General features: G+C 33.5%; 1 protein-coding gene across 5 annotated transcripts in view; it reads left to right on the top strand.

The window, feature by feature from the left end:
- Window positions 1–17,167, top strand: part of LOC119600058 — a 564,032-nt gene that overhangs the window by 97,886 nt on the left and 448,979 nt on the right. For all 5 annotated transcript variants that reach the window (XM_037950082.1, XM_037950083.1, XM_037950081.1 and 2 more), the window contains exon 3: window positions 9,803–10,147. In XM_037950082.1, the coding sequence (XP_037806010.1) occupies window positions 9,803–10,147 (345 nt within the window). The remainder of the gene's footprint in view (window positions 1–9,802; window positions 10,148–17,167) is intronic.

The raw sequence follows: 17,167 nt of genomic DNA, 5'->3' as shown, positions 1-17,167 counted from the left end.
TTAATTAAATAAAAAAATTCGTTTATCTTGGAAACTATTAGAGTTAAAATCTTCAAATTTTGCACGAAGAACTTTAACATACCTGTAAACATTTTGGGTAATAAATTGGCGCTCCCCCCAATGGGGAGCGGCACCTCTCATATGAGTTAAATACAAAAAATCTTTTATCTTGGAAGCTAATAGAACGAGATTCTTAAAATTTTGCACTAAGGACTTTCATATTCATCTGAACATTTTGGGGAAAAAAGCGGACTTTCATCAGGAGGTGGCTTGGAACCCCCTTATGAATTAAATAGAAAAAATTGTATATCGGTGATACTATAGAAGCTAGAATCTTAAAATTTTACATGCAGAACTTTGACATTCATGTGAACATTTAGAGAAAAATGGGCGGACTTTCAATGGGGAGATTGATTAATTAAATACAATACAATATTATTCTAATTTTTCATAGCTTACATTAAAATCCTTATTAGCGTTCGGAAAAATTGGCGAACTTGCAATAATTTGCATGTCACCTCCCATGTGTAAGTGTTTTTATTTAATTAATATTAATATTTATTACCAAAAACTTATACATTTAAAATTTTTTTTGAGATTCTCTTATTGTCCGCTTTAATTTTCTTATATTTTGCTCGTGACACTATAAGTTACTTAAGGTGAAGGAAAACAAAAAAATGCAGACACCTTTTTTGAGATATCCTGATTATCCTTGTATTAAAACTATAATATTTTAATAATATAGTAATAATTAGCATCAAGATTTAGGCTTTTATTAGCGACTAAAACGATTAAATGGATAAATAGTAAAAATCGATAATTTTTGAAATTTTAACTAAAAACTAATACAAAATCTTCAAAAAGTTTCGATTCTCATATCAAAAATTGCGTATAGTCATCAAAATCAAGTAAAATCGTTTTTATCAAAATATATCCGAGCGAAAAAAAAGTCCCCCCCCCCAAACGCTTGAGCTGGATCCGCGCATGAACTACTGATAACGTTAAGGAGTCAAATCCTAAAAGCGAGGAAGCTACCATTAACTTGCCAAAAGAAGGTGCAGCTGCCCTCTCCAAAATTGGGGAGGCGCCGATTGAAAGGGATGTCAAAACCGGCCCCGATAAGGACACTAAAACACCTAAGACGGTACCCAAAGCATCATTAGCAAGTACTGGTAATTTTGAGTAGTCAAATCCTAAAAGCGAAGAGGAAATCACTCACTCGCCAGAAGACAGAATAGCAGTGCTGTCCAAAATTGGGAAAGTGTCGACTAAAAAGACTGCTCTTGCTATGCCTGATAAGGACACCGCAGTGCCATCAATGGTACTTCAGTGGCATCAATAGCCACTTCAGGTTACCCGGAGGAGTCAAATCCAACGAGCGGGGATGGGATCAGTAACTCGCTGGAAGACAGTTTAAATGGATGACAATGATTGAGGTTATCCAAATAAACCTCCATCGGAGCGAGACGGCTACCAACGCTCTAATGGCTAAAATTAACACAGGTAAGATACATATAGCTTTAATCCAGGAACCTTGGACGATTCGCAACAAGGTTTCTGGATTAAATCACGTAAATTTCCAACTTTTCTACGCTGATACAGGGTCACGACTGAACATGTATCTTATATCACTAGAACTTATGTTTTCTCCTCTCAACAGTATTATCCACATCGGATGCAACGGTGCTGAAGCAAGGTCGAGGCAACATATACCTTGCATCTGTTTACCTGACTTTCGATTCTCCGACACTACCACCAACGTCGGAGCTGATGAAACTGGTCGAAGAGGCCCAAAGGAAAAATAAGAAAATTGTAATAGGTTGTGATGCCAACTCCCACCATGCAGCTTAGGGTAGTACAAATACCAATCAAGGGGACAAGCTCTTATGGATTTCCTTAATACTAAAAACTTGATCACATCGAACTTAGGTAATAAAGCTATATGTTCAGAAGAGCTTATAAACGAAATTCAGGATTGGAGAGTTTCGGACGCGCACTCCTTTTCTGACCATCGGTACATAAGATTCAAAATACTACGGCCGCCACCAAAGCCGATAAAGTTTCGGAATAAGTCTAAAACTAATTGGACAATGTTCGGTTCCTTACTAAATAACCGTTTATGTCAGGACACTTTTCAATGTTGAAATAAAGAAGATATAGACGCCAAAGAAGAAATGCTCACAAGTGCCTTGGTTGAATCGTTCGAGGATCTGCCCAGGAGAAACCCTGGTAACCGGGGAGATCCGGAACCTTGGTAAGACTATTTAACCGGGCACGGTCTTTTTTCTTATATTCACGTAGTAAACTTAGTGAATATAAGAAAATTGTTCGTAAAGTCAAACGAGACTCCTGGAAACTTTTCTGTGAACAGGTAGACAGCGTAAATGACGTATCGATGATAAAAAATTCCTATCCAAAACTCATGTCCAACCGGTCGATGGTCGATGATACGGGCAGGAGGCTGGAGGATATGGATGAGACAATGAAACTCCTAATGGACTCTCATTTCCCACCCGGTATATCGAATAACATAGATGAATCGATATTGGAGGAAGGCTTACACGGAAATTAGTTGTACTTCCTACTTAAAACCTTGGAACGTATAGTCGATAGTGTGGTTAAAAGCAGTATACCCAACAAACACCTAAAATTTAAGCAGCATGCTTATATAAAGGGACGATCGAAGTTGTCCACTACATAGGTGCATCCTTTGATAGCAAACTATATACACTGGCGGCATGCATTGACATCGAAGGCCTTCAATAACGTGCACACTGATACTCTTATCCAATCCCTAGACCAGTTTTATGTTGTCCGGGTGCTACGTAACTGGATCAACCACATGCTAAGGAACAGATGGATAAGCTGCAAGATGTACGATATAACAATAAGGAAATAAGTATTTCGCGGTATACCACAGGGTGGCATTTTGTCACCCTTACTCTGGGTTACCACGATTAATAGCCTCCTAAGGACCCTAACCGGGAAAGGACTTACCCCTGTCTGCTATGTCGTAATACTTTTAAAGGGAAAGGATGCAAATTACTTGTGTAGAAGAGCTGAGGAGGCTCTGAATACGGCCTTGAGCTGGGCTCAACCGAGAGGCCTCAATGTTAACTCGGCAAGAACGGAAATCTGTCCGACAGAATATGTCGGAAACTTTGAAACGCTGATTCCAGATAGAATGTCTTGGTCAAGCGGAACATTGGAGAAAATACCAGTAGGAATCCGTTGCTACACGGATGGCTCTAAATTAGGGGACAAAGTGGGCCTGGGGTTCTATATTGAAGACCCAGAAACAGAAATATACCACCGTTCACCAAATCATAACACAAGCTTCCAGGCAGAAGTACGAGCAATAACGGAATTCGTAAATTGGATTAGAATAATTATGGCGCCTACAGCGCTTAATATATTTACCGATAGCCAGAAGGCAATTAGGGCGATATCAGGCGATAGAACTAAATCTAAGACCGTATTGGATTGTAAGAAATCTTTAACTAAATACTCTCTCGTAGGTAAGGTTCACATCATATGGGTAGCAGCCCACTCGGGAGTAGTCGGTAACGAAAGGGCGAATGTAATAGCTTTAAAGGGTAGGGAACTCAAGGCAGTTAACCTGACAAACCAGCGAAACCAGTCGACGCAACAAAAGCTGGGATTCTCTCTCGTGAGAGAATTCCATAAGCCCTCTTGAAATAATGAAACAGTGGGTAGAGCCACGAAGATCCTATGGGTTGACCCTGATGAGATCAAGACGAAAAATCTCCTCAAAATGAACAAGTCTGAAGTTAGGATGATGGTACGTATACATAGGATTACAAGCACATCTATGCAAAATTGGACGTGCGGAATCAGACAGTGAAACTCTGGAGCACTTTCTTTGCCACTGCCAGGCATTCGTCAAAGTTAGATCCAAGTATCTTGGAAGTGATGTTATTCCGGAAATAACATTCCTGACTAACACTGATTGGAAGATTCTTAGGAATTACGTCCAGGAAACTGAGTTTATGAACACTGAAAAATAATTCATTCAGTTCCCTTTTTTTCTCATGATAAGGAGCGCACAACAAGCCCGATAGGTGTATTTTTCGGATTTGATGTAGTATACATCCTCCTATCAACCTACCTACCTACCAACCTAATCTTTATAAAAATTACTTAAACATAATGAAATTTAATCTCAAACCTATTCCATAAGCGGTCCATAAATTTGTTAATTCGAAAAGAAATTCCTGTGAATTTCCGAGCTCAATGAAATACCTTGAAACAAAGTCCTCAAATCACTTGGAAAAAAGTAATTTGTTTGCGGATTTTTTTGCTTCTACTTACTCCTACGCTGATTACGATACATCAAAAACTTATCCATTTTCCATTAATGAACAACAACCCATTTCATTTCCATTCGTCACAACTTCCTCTGTTACAACTCTCCTAATGAAACTTAAATTATCCTTCTACAGTGGACCTGATGGCATTCCTAGCTGCCTTCTTATAACTTGTGCACAAAGTCTGGCTGTATCCTTAACTATATTGTTTAATTTGTCAATAAAATATGTCTATTTTCCGAAATTATGGAGAAAATCGTTTATTATTCCACTGTTTAAATCGGTAATAAATCTAATATAATAAACTACTACTACTACTATTGCAAAATTAAGTGTCATTCCGAAGCTTTTTAACAATATCTAACAGAATTTTTAAATCACCAAATTCCTTCCATAATTACATCTTTTCAACATGGGTTTCGTAAAGGCTGCTCTACTACAGCTAATTTGCTTGAACTGACAACTATAATTTATAACTTAAAACTGTGTGCTATGCCGATGTCATTTAGTAAGGCCTTGGATAGAGTAAACCATGATCTTTTGTTGCACAAACTTTATATAATGGAATTTAATAATTGCTGTTTGAAGTGGATTAAATCTTATCTTAAATGCAGTCAACAGTGTGTGTGTTTCAATAATTGCTTATCCAGCAATATTGTAGTCATCTCGGTCCAATATTATTCTTATTGTACATAAATGATCTTCCTACCATATTAACGTTTTCCAATATCCTTATGTATGCAGACGATGTAAAATTGTTTTCAAATTCTGTTCACTCCATTGTCCAGCTTCATTTACAAGAGGACTTAAACAATTTTTTCGATTGGTGCCAAATCAACCTACTGGATATTAACTTGAAAAAATGTAAACATATGGGATTTTCCAGAAAAAATACCCGAATTGGCTGATATTTCCTTGGGAACTACAAGTTGGAGACTGTTGATATATTCTGTGATCTAGGCGTATTATTCGACACAAAGTTATCCTTTATCGAACATATTAAAATGTGTACTAATAAAGCTCGCGGTGTACTCGGTTTTATTAAACGATGGTCTAAAGAATTTACTGACTTATCAATAACGAAACAACTTTACATTTCCCTGGTAAGAACTACTCTCGAATATGGTTCAATCATTTGGGACCCTTATTATAACATCCATAGTGACCGTATTGAATCGGTTCAAAAACAGTTTTTGTTACTTGTATTACGGAGCTCATACCCAAATCCATCGATATATCTTCCGCCTTATAGATTGCAACTCAACTTACCACTTTGAAAAGCCATCGAATAATGCTGAATGTGACTTTTGTTATCAACCTTATTAATGGAAATATTTGCTCAGAGTTCCTTCTCAACAACTTATCACTAAATGTTCCTCAACGTCTTTCTCGTTATTACCAACCTCTGTCAATTCGTTATTATTAACAAAAATATGCTAACGCTGACCCTTTGCGGCGAATATGTTTACATTTGTATGATTTGTACAATATGACTGATACTACTTTGAATGTCAATATTATTAAACGTAACTTAATTATATATTTGAATAGTTTATATTGAATGTTTTTATGTAATATTTTCTTACTTTTATCTGTAAGGAGCAATTTAGAGTGCTATATTCGGCTGAGCCGAATCCTTAATAATACGTTTTTAATTGATCAAATATTTGTAGAAATAAGTTTTCTCATGTCTTAAATAGAAAAACTCCAAGATTTAAACAGCTAAAATCTGTTACATTCAAAGATTTATTGAACATTACAAACCCCATTTTCTTTTATATTATTATAGCGCCCTAAGATATGCTTTAACGATATTTAATAATGTGCATTTGTGTGAAAGATTTAAGGATTTTCAAAATACATATATATAAATTTGTTCTACACAAATTGATAATGCAACTAGTTAAATACGGTTAAATTGCTTTTAGGGGCAGGACCTAGTTTGGGAGATATGACAAATTATAGACCGATCGTAAAAAATTATTTAAGCAAAATTTTTGTACATAAAAGCTATATTTCAGTAAAATTTTGTATCTATATCGTAATTTAGTAATAATTAATGTGTGTTCAAGTGATTTTCTGAAGGAAACCTTGCATGGGACCGACCGCACCCATGTTATGGACCGATCGTGAAAAAATATTGAAATAGAATTTTTGTATACCAAACAAATATTTGTGCCAAATTTTGTATCAATAGATTTGGTAATGAGTAATGTGCGATTAAGAGATTTTCGTAAAAGGACCTTGTATGGGAGCTATGACCAATTATGTATATAAAGACAAAATTTCAAAATTCTGTATCTATATCATTATTTGGTAACGAATATTGTGCATTTACGTGATTTTCTGGAGAGGGCCTAGTACGAAAGCTATGACCAAATATGGACCGATCGTAAAACAATTTTATAGTGTAATTTAGGTATATAAGATCAATATTTGTGCTAAATGTATGGATATCAATATTTTGTAATGAGTTATGTGGATTTAAATGATTTTCGGGAGGGAACCTTGTATGGGAGCTATGACCAAAGATGAACCGATCGTGAAAAATTACAAAAATAGTATGTATGCCAAATTTTTTATGGGTATCACTATTTAGTAATGAGTTAAGTGCTTTTAAGTGTTTTTCTAAAAGGGACCTTGGATGGAGCTATGATCAATTATGAACCGATAAGAAAACAATTTCACAGTAATATTTCTGTATATATGTATGAGCAATACTAGTGTCAAACTTTATATGGATATATTAATTTAGCAATGAGTTATGCGCGTTTAAGTGATTTTCGGGAGGGCCCCTTGTATGGGAGCTATCACCAATTATGGACCGATCCGAAAAAACTTTCATAGTAATATTTTTGTATATGTGAGCAATACTTGTACCAAATTTTATATTTATGTATATCTTAATTTAGTAATGAGTTATGTGCGTTTAAGTGATTTTCGGGAGGGAACCTTGTATGCTACGACCAAAGATGAAACGATCGTGAAAACATTTTTAAATAACATTTCTGTGTACAAAAATAGTATGCATGCCAAATTTTTTATGGGTATCACTATTTGGTAATGAGTTAAGTGCTTTTAAGTGTTTTTCTTAAAGGAACCTTGGATGAGAGCTATGATCAATTATGAACCGATAAAAAAACAATTTCACAGTAATATTTCTGTGCATATGAGCAATACTTGTACCAAATTTTATAAGGATATCTTAAGTTAGTAATGAGTTATGCGCGTTTAAATGATTTTCGGGAGGGGAACTTGTATGGGAGCTATGACCAATTAAGGACCGATAGGAATCAAATTTCATAGTAATATTTCTGTGCAAATGAGCAGTACTTATTCCAAATTTTGTATGGATATCTTAATTTCGTAATGAGTTATGCGCGTTTAAGTGATTTTCGGGAGGGGACCTTTTATGGGAGCTACATATGTCCAATTATGGACCGATCCAGAAAAATTTTCTTCCAATGAATTCTATTGACATAAGATTTCAATTTTATTTTTTCGGAGTTGTTTTAAATTTTGATTCATAACTTTTCCCGATGTGAATTGATTTTGCTCTTTTTCAATACCAAACTGTACCGGATAATAATGAATATTTTGGCTGAATTTCGTTAATTTCCATTGCTTTGTTTTAACGTGGGCGTGTTTTACACAGACAGACGTTATACTCGTACTTCTAAAACAGTTTTTTTATATCCTCCACCACCATCAGTGGTGTTAGAGGGTATATATAAGTTTGTCACTTCGTGTGTAACACCAAGAAATATTCATCTGAGACCCAACAAAGTATATATATTCTGGGTTCTTATGAAATTCTGAGTCGATTTAGCTATGTCCGTCCGTCCATCTGCCTAAGTAAAACACGCTCACGTAAAAACGATGCTAAATAAATTAATAAAATTCGGCCAAAAGATTCACCATTGTCCTAGGCAATTTCATAAAAATCAGCACACTTTTGTTTCTGTATGTTAAAAATGGGCGGAATCTATCTACAATTTCATACACCTCCCACACAAATGTCCTTATTCCCGGAAAATTCATTAATTGTTAATAGCTTTCGGTACAATGACAATATCTTTACAAATAAAAGTAAAAGTTTTATGTCAATTGAATTCATATAGAGGAAACATTTTCTGAATGGGTCCATAATTGGCCGTAGCTCCCATACAAGGTCCCCTTCCGAAAATCACTTAAGCGCACATTACACTTCCGTACAAAATTTTACACAAATATTGCCTTTATATACAGAAATGATACTGTAAAATTTGTTCATGTTCGGTTCATATTTGGTCATATCTCCCATACAAGGTCCCCTCCCGAAAATCACTTAAACGCACATAACTCATTACCAAATAATGGCATACTTATAAATATTTCCTTTTGTAGTGCCCAAAATATTACTTGCTATTATGTAGAATTTAAAAATCAATTTTTCATTTTTTTATTTAACAGTTTTTGTTTGTCAATTTTTTTTTTCTAATTATTATTCTAATTTCTTACTTTTTTCTAAAATACAATTGTTTCTTAATATTTTTTTAATAAATTTATAAAAATATAGTTGTGTATAACATTATATATAATTCATTGAACTCCATAAATTGGTGACCCCGACAAAAAACGTAAAAAGTAAATATGTTCCATTCACCATCGCACGGAGAAAGAGAGCCTGCTAATCAAGATCAAATGAATCAAAACATGCAGCAAGCACCTTCGAATCCAACAGTTTGCTCGTCTAATTCAAGAAATGATTCTGTTCAAATTGATGCAGCTTCAACAATCAAGTTTTCTCCCTTTTGGCAAAAGAATCCAAAAGTATGGTTTTTCCAAGTGGTATTGAACTCCATACTTTATATATAGAAAGGATACTGAAAATTTGTTCATGATCGGTCCATATTTGGACTTAGCTCCTATACAAGGTCCCCTCCCGCAAATCACTTAAACGCCATAACTCATTATTAAATAATGGTATGCATACAAATTTTGACACAAATATTGCTTTTTTATATAGAAATGATACTGTAAAATTTTTTCACGAACGGTCCCTATTTTGTCATAGCTCCCATACAAGGTCCCCAAATATTGCTTTTATATGGAAATGATACTGTAAAAGTCCTATACAAAATTTGCCACAAATATTACTTTTGTATACAAAGATGTAATTTTAAAATTGTTTCACGATCGGTCCATATTTGGTCATAGCTCCCGTAGAAGATCTCCTTCAGAAAATCACGGCACATAACTCATTACTAAATAATGATATCCTTACAAAATTTAGCACAAATATTAATTTTGTTTAGCAAAATTGTATTAAAAAAAAATTTACGATCGGCCCATATTTAGTCATAGCGCCTATATAAGGTCACCTCCCAGATATCACTTAAATTCACATTACTCATTACCAAACAATGATATCCATGCACACAGTAAATATATAATCAAAAATTAATATTTCGACTGACATTTGTTTTCTTTAGGTATGGAATCTCAACAACAGAATCAGCAAACTCAGCGTCCATATTTCGACGATATCAACTCTAGAAATGTGACAACAGTAGCCGATGAAACGGCTATTTTAAAATGCCGTGTTAAAAATAAAGGAAATAGAACCGTATCATGGATGCGTAAGAGAGATCTACACATATTAACTACAAATATATACACCTATACAGGCGATCAACGATTTTCTGTGGTCCATCCGCCAGGCAGTGATGACTGGGATTTGAAAATTGAATATGCACAACAACGTGATAGTGGTATTTATGAATGTCAAGTAAACACAGAGCCAAAAATCAATTTAGCCGTTATGCTTGATGTAACAGGTATGGAAACAATAAATTTAAAATTTTTATTCTAATGCCCTACACTTAAAAGACTGTATAAAAATGTAACATATATATCGCTCATTTACTACAAGACCGATATAATCCAAAGAAAATACTATTGATACAAATGACTTTGAATGTTTAATGGCATTTTGCTATTTTTTAATAACATTTAAACAAGACTAGGGATTTGAAAAATTAAGCCAGGTTCAGATAGATGTGTTTAATATGTTTGTCTTTTAAATTAAAATTTACTTTTTATACCCACCATCAAAAAATATGGATGTTGAAAGCACAATAGAGTCCAAACGGAAAGAGTTAGAGAATTGAAAATTATCACAAATATGTATTTATTATAGGCAGCGTTGCCAATTTAGCACTTTTAGTGCTGGATTTAGCACTTTTTAAACTCATTTAGCACCCAAAAATGTAATCTAGCACCTAGCACCTTTTTTTTAGCATTTTTCAAATGTTTTTCGGCACTTTTTTTAGCACATTTTAGGATTTTTTGTACATGCCAATGCCAATTTTATTGTTCTTCTGTAAAAATATGGTTAAAAATTAATCATTAATTAATTATGTACAACATAAAAATTAATGTTTACTGATTATCTGTAGTACTGCTTATCTGTATTTCTTCATATCTAAAATGGCACAAAGCTAAACTAAAATCTTATATTCAATATGCATTTCCAAAAAAATTTTGAATTGTAATTTTCTTTATAAAGGATTTCATTTGTGTCTTCCATTTAGACTTTTAATTAAAAATATCATTATAATTGTAAACTAAATTTCAAAAAATATTCACAACCAAACATTTTTGTGTTACGCATCAACAAACTCATTCAATGGAACGATTTATGCGATTTATGATTCAAATTGTTGAGATTGAGATCAATTTTTAGAAACCGTCAATTATAATTAAAATTTCTTTCAATAAATTCGAGATATTTTTCTACTGGTTTGAAGTAGTTGTTTTTAAAATCTGGTCTAGTATCCCAATGTAAATATTTGTAACAATGGAAATATTGAAAGAAATAATTTCATCGGAACTTTTTAATTACAACATTTTTCGACAGAACTGTTTCGAGAATTAATGGCTATATTATTAGTTGCAATGTCGCAGTTCCAGAATCTGGTTGTTTACTTCCGATATAAAAAATTCAAAAAAATTTATTGAATAAGCATTTCTAATTCCGTATTAAAATCATTGCATAATAAGTGGATTTGGTACGTTTGCGTATTAAGGTAAAAACATTATTTATGCAGTTAAAAAATATCAAAAAATAAAGCTATTTAGAAAAATTCTAGGGGAGCCATATAAAAAATCCTCTTTTGGGGATAAAGTAAGAATCGAAAAATTCTAAAACTAGTTATAATAAACAGTTTGTTCTGTATTAAAATCGACCCATAATAAGTGGAGTTGGTCCATTTGCGTACTAAGCTAAAAATATTATTTATGTAGTTTATTTTAAAAACTAGCTGCGTGTACTCGGCGTTGCCCGGGTTTCTTAGAAAAGTAAAGAGAATATTTTTCTGTAATGATTTTTTTGAAATAGATATCAAAATTTAGTTTATGACGATAAAATAGTTATTATCTTTTTCCGCCTTCTTTAATCCTTAAAGCCAGTTTCTGGACCAAAAAGTCCCTTAAAAATGTTTGAATTGAAAATGAGCTTAAATTAGGAAATTTTGACTAATTTGTAGAAAAATGTAAGGAACTTTTTTTGAGAAATTATACTCAAAAAAGCATTTTAAATCACTGGTGGGGAACTAAGGACACTTTCAAATTATTTGTTTTATTTTTTCCATGTGCAGTAGATATAAAGAACTGTTCAATTTAAATTAGGTCACACCGTACTTCGAATTGTAAAGAGGTAAAAGTCTTCGTAGGCATTTTATTAATTTCAAAAATACGTACCATTAACCGTACAAAATTTCAAGCGATTTTTTTGCTGTTTGAAAAAGTACATGCATTTGAAACAAGTAAGAGTGTTATATTCGGCTATACCGAATCTTATATACCCACCATCAAATCACTGCCATATAAATAAACTTTGATATTTTGAATATTTTATTATTATATATCGATACTAATGTGAACATCAGGGTAATATTTGAAATAGTTCTCTTAATGGGGGTTCAACTATTGACAGTAAAGATTTCGGATTTGAGGGTAGTTCTACTTATATTTTTAAATAATGAACATTAAAGTCATTTTCTTAAAGGGACCTTATACAGGGTTAGGGTTAATTATGGACCGATCCTCATAAGAGAGATTTTAGCTTAAAATTAGTTTATGTCGAATTGCATTGCGGTATTCGTATTTTCAGCCATTTAAAGTAATTTTCTTAAGGGGACCTTATATAGGGGCTAGGACTAATTATTAACCGATCATCCTTAAATCTCGTAGAACGATTTTTATTTATACAAATCATATTTATGTAAAATTTCCAACCTGTAATGAGCGTTGTAATCATTTTCGGATGGGTAATTATAGACTGGTCCTCATAAAAATTGGTAGAGAGATTTCGATTCCTATAGAAAATATCAGTGTCGAATTTCATCGCTGTACTCGCATTTTTAAGCCAGTAATGAGCGTTAAAGTATTTTTCTGATAGGGGCCTTAAATGGGGGGTATGGGCCGACCCCCACAACATTTTGTAGAGAGATGTTAGCTCATGCAAATCTAGTTTATGTCGAATTTGATTGATCTACTAGTATTGTTAAGCCAGTACTTTCATTTTCCGAAGGGGCCTTATATGGGGGAGGGTCACTTATAGACCGATCCTCGTAAAATTTTGTAGAATGATCTTGGTTCATACAGGTCATGTTTTTATCGAATTTCATCGCTTTACTCATTTTTTAGGCCAGTAATGAGTGTTAAATTATTTTTCTGATGGTGGCCTTATATGTGGGGGTATTAAGGCCCTATCCACAAAAAATTTGGTTAAGAGATTTTGGCTCGCAAGGAACTTACTTGAGTCGAATTTCATTGCTATACTCGTATTTTTAAGTCAGTAATGGGCCTTAAAGTAATTTTCTGAAGGGGACCTTATTTGGGGGGTAGGATCAATTATAGACCGATCCACATAAAATTTGGTAGAGAGATTTTGGCTTGTATAAAACTTACATCTGTAAAATTTTTTCGCTGTACTCGTATTTTTAAGCCAATAATGAGCGTTAAAGTAATTTTCTGAAGGGAACCTTATATGGGGTGAAGGTCAATTATGGACCGATCCACATAAAATTTGGTAGAGAGGTTTTGGCTAGTATAAAACTTACTTCTGTTAAATTTCACCGCTATAGTCGTATTTTTAAGCCAGTAATGAGCGTTAAAGTAATTTTATGGAGGGGACCTTATATGGGGAGTAGGGTCAATTATGGACCGATCCACATAAAATTTGGTAGAGAGGTTTTGGCTAGTATAAAACTTACTTCTGTTAAATTTTACCGTTATAGTCGTATTTTTAAGCCAGTAATGTTAAAGTAATTTTATGGAGGGGACCTTAATTTGGTAGAGAGGTTTTGGCTAGTATAAAACTTACTTCTGTTAAACTTCACCGCTATAGTCGTATTTTTAAGCCAGTAATGAGCGTTAAAGTAATTTTATGGAGGGGACTTTATATGGCTCGCATGAAACTTATGTGTGTCGAATTTCATCGCTATATTCGCATTTTAAGCCAGTAGTCATTTTCTAAAGGGGACCTTATATGGGGGGAAGGGCCAATTATGATCCTATGTCCGCCATAATTCAGAATTTTATTTCAGACGTCAAAAAACTGACCTATGCGAAATTTTGTGGTATGTGCTTCATAAACAACGAATTTGTGAATGTTTGAAGCTCTTTATACAATATTCCGGGGGGTACATTTATATGGAGGCTATGTGAAATCGTTGACCGATTTTGCCCATTTTCAATACCAAACATTTCTGATCAATAAGATATATTTTGGGAAAATTTCATCTCAATATCTCTTTTTTTATAGACGCTATCGTGCCAACAACAGACAGACGGACATAGCCTGATCGTCTTAGAATCTTAAGAGGTCCCAGAGTATATATATACTTTATGGGGTCTGTGAACATTATTTCGATGTGTTACACCCCATCTTTTTTAATGGTGGGTATAAAAACTCTGAAACGATTATGAAAAATTCTGCACAAAATCATGAAAAATTTGCGCTCATTGATTTCAAATTCCTTTAAAAAGAAAAAAATTGCGTTATTTGCTGTCCTAGGAAAATATGAAGAATCCTTGTTCTTGGTAGAGAAAACAAAACTACTTTTAATTTGACAAACAATTGCAAAGTGTACATTAAAGAGTAAAACCATCTTTTTCGCATTGTTTCTCAAAAATACATCCATATATAAAGGGTATGTGTAGGGTATAAACACCACTATAGTGGGAAGGGTATTATGCGTTTGTGCTGATGTTTGTAACGCATTAAAATATTAGTACTATACCTTCAAGTATACCGATCGACTCAGAATCACTTTCTGAGTCGATTTAACGATGTCCGTCCGTCCGACCGTCCGTGTGTCCATGTAAACGTTGTTATCAAAGTACAGGTCGCAATTTTTAAGATAATTTAATGAAATTTGGAATACACGTTTGTTTTGACAAAAGGACGAAGCCTTCCATCGGTCCATTATTTCACCTAGCCCCCATACAACTAAACCCCCGATAAGGGCTTCTGAGCTCATAGTTATGTATAATATAAATGTATCTCGATAAAAGTTCGCACAACTACGTTTTATGCAAGCCTTGATCGGACTTCATTTGACCCTAGCCCCCACACAAAGCCCCCTTCAGAAAGTGACTTGAATATCCGCAATTCATTTATTTGCACTGTTATTGCAATGAAATTTAGCACAGTCAAATAATATATATACAGTCAAATATATATATATATATATATATATATATATATATATATATATATATATATATATATATAAATCTATATATTATTTGACTGTGCTAAATTTCATTGCAATAACAGTGCAAATAAATGAATTGCGGATATTCAAGTCACTTTCTGAAGGGGTGCTATATTCGGCTGAGCCGAATCTTAAATACCCTCCACCAGCTATTTTTATAGTAATACTTTTTTAATAGATCAAATACTTGTAGAAATAAGTTTTCTCATGTCTTAAATGGAAAAACCCCAAGATTTAAACAGCTTAAATCTGTTACAATTACAAGATTTATTGAACATTACAAACCCCATTTTCTTTTGTATTTTTATAGCGACCTAAAATATGCTTTAACGATATTTAATAATGTGCATGTGTGAAAGATTTAAGGATTTTCAAAATACATATATATAATTTTGTTCTACACAAATTGATAATTCAATTAGTTAAATACGGTTAAATTGATTTTAGTGGAAGGACTTAATATGGGAGATATGACCAATTATAAACCGATCGTAAAAAATTCTTTTAGCAAAATTTCTGTACATAAAAGCTATATTTCAGTCAAATTTTGTATCTATATTGTAATTTAGTAATAAGTAATGTGTGTTCAAGTGATTTTCTGAAGGGACATTTGCATGGGACCGACCGCACCCATGTTATGGACCTAATATTAATATAATACTAATATTTGTGCCAAATTTTGTATCAATAGCTTTATTTGGTAATGAGTATGCGTAAGTGTGCGTTTAAGAGATTTTCGTAAAGGCGCTATGACCAATTATGTATATAAAATTTCAAAATACTGTGTCTATATCATTATTTGGCAATGAATATTGTGCATTTAAGTGATTTTCTGGAGGGGACCTAGTATGAGAGCTATGACCAAATATGGACCGATCGTAAAACAATTTCACAGTAATATTTCTGTATATGAGAGCAATACTTGTACCCAATTTTATATGGATATCTTAATTTAGTAATGAGTTATGTGCGTTTAAGTGATTTTCGGAAGGGGACCTTATACGGGAGCTATGACCAATTATGGACCGATCGGAAAAAAATTTCATACTAATATTTCTGTGCGCATGAGCAATACTTGTACCAAATTTTATATGGATATCTTAATTTAGTAATGAGTTATGCGCGTTAAAGTAATTTTCGGGAGGGGACCTTGTATAGAAGCTATGTCCAATTATGGAGCGGTCCAGAAAATTTTTTCTCTCAATGAATTGACATAAGATTTTAAGTTATAAAATTTTTATGAAGATATCAACATACTGACGGAAGCTATTAACAAAAAACTCATTTTCGGGGAATATGTACTTTTGAATGGGAGGTATATGAAGTGTGGACTGATTCCGACAATTTTCAACAGGGATCAAGCCCTCGTGTAGAAACGAACGTATGATGATTTTCATGGAATTATATTGCATAGTTTTCGTGATAATTACATCAGAATGTGTAAAAAAGCGTATTTTTTCGGAGTTGTTTTAAATTTTGATTCATAAGGACCCAGAATATATATACTTTGTTGGGTCTCAGATGACTATTTCTTGGTGTTACACATGGAATGACAAACTTATATAAACCCTCTATCACCACTGATGGTGGTGGAGGGTATCTATACACAGAACATACTCATGTCGAGTTAAATAATAAATTATGTGGCATTAAGTGGTTTTCAGAAGTGAACCTTATATGGGAGCTAGATATGGACCGAAAAAATTCCTTATATGGAATGTAACCAATTATGGACCGATGTGGAAAATGTTCACGGATGATTATACACAAAACAAATTCACGTCGAGTTTTACCCTGATAGCTTTATTTATCAATAATTATGCGCATTTGAGTGATTTTAGGATGTGGACCTTATATGGGAGCCAGTACCAATTGTGGACTGATCCGGAAAAAATTTCACTAATTGATTTATATCTATATACAGAACATATTCACCTCGAGTTCTACCCTGATAACTTTATTAATCAATGAATTATGCGCATTTGTGTGATTTTCGGATGTGGACGTTATATGGGAGCTATGACCGATTATGGACCGATCCGGAACAAATTTCGTAGAGTAATTCATATACAC

Source organism: Lucilia sericata, unplaced genomic scaffold (assembly GCF_015586225.1).
Source record: "Lucilia sericata isolate MDLA Ls3-8-SP2 unplaced genomic scaffold, ASM1558622v1 Contig000102F_arrow, whole genome shotgun sequence".
Classification (NCBI taxonomy): Eukaryota; Metazoa; Arthropoda; class Insecta; order Diptera; family Calliphoridae; genus Lucilia; species Lucilia sericata.
This window is presented reverse-complemented; position numbering and strand designations above follow the sequence as displayed.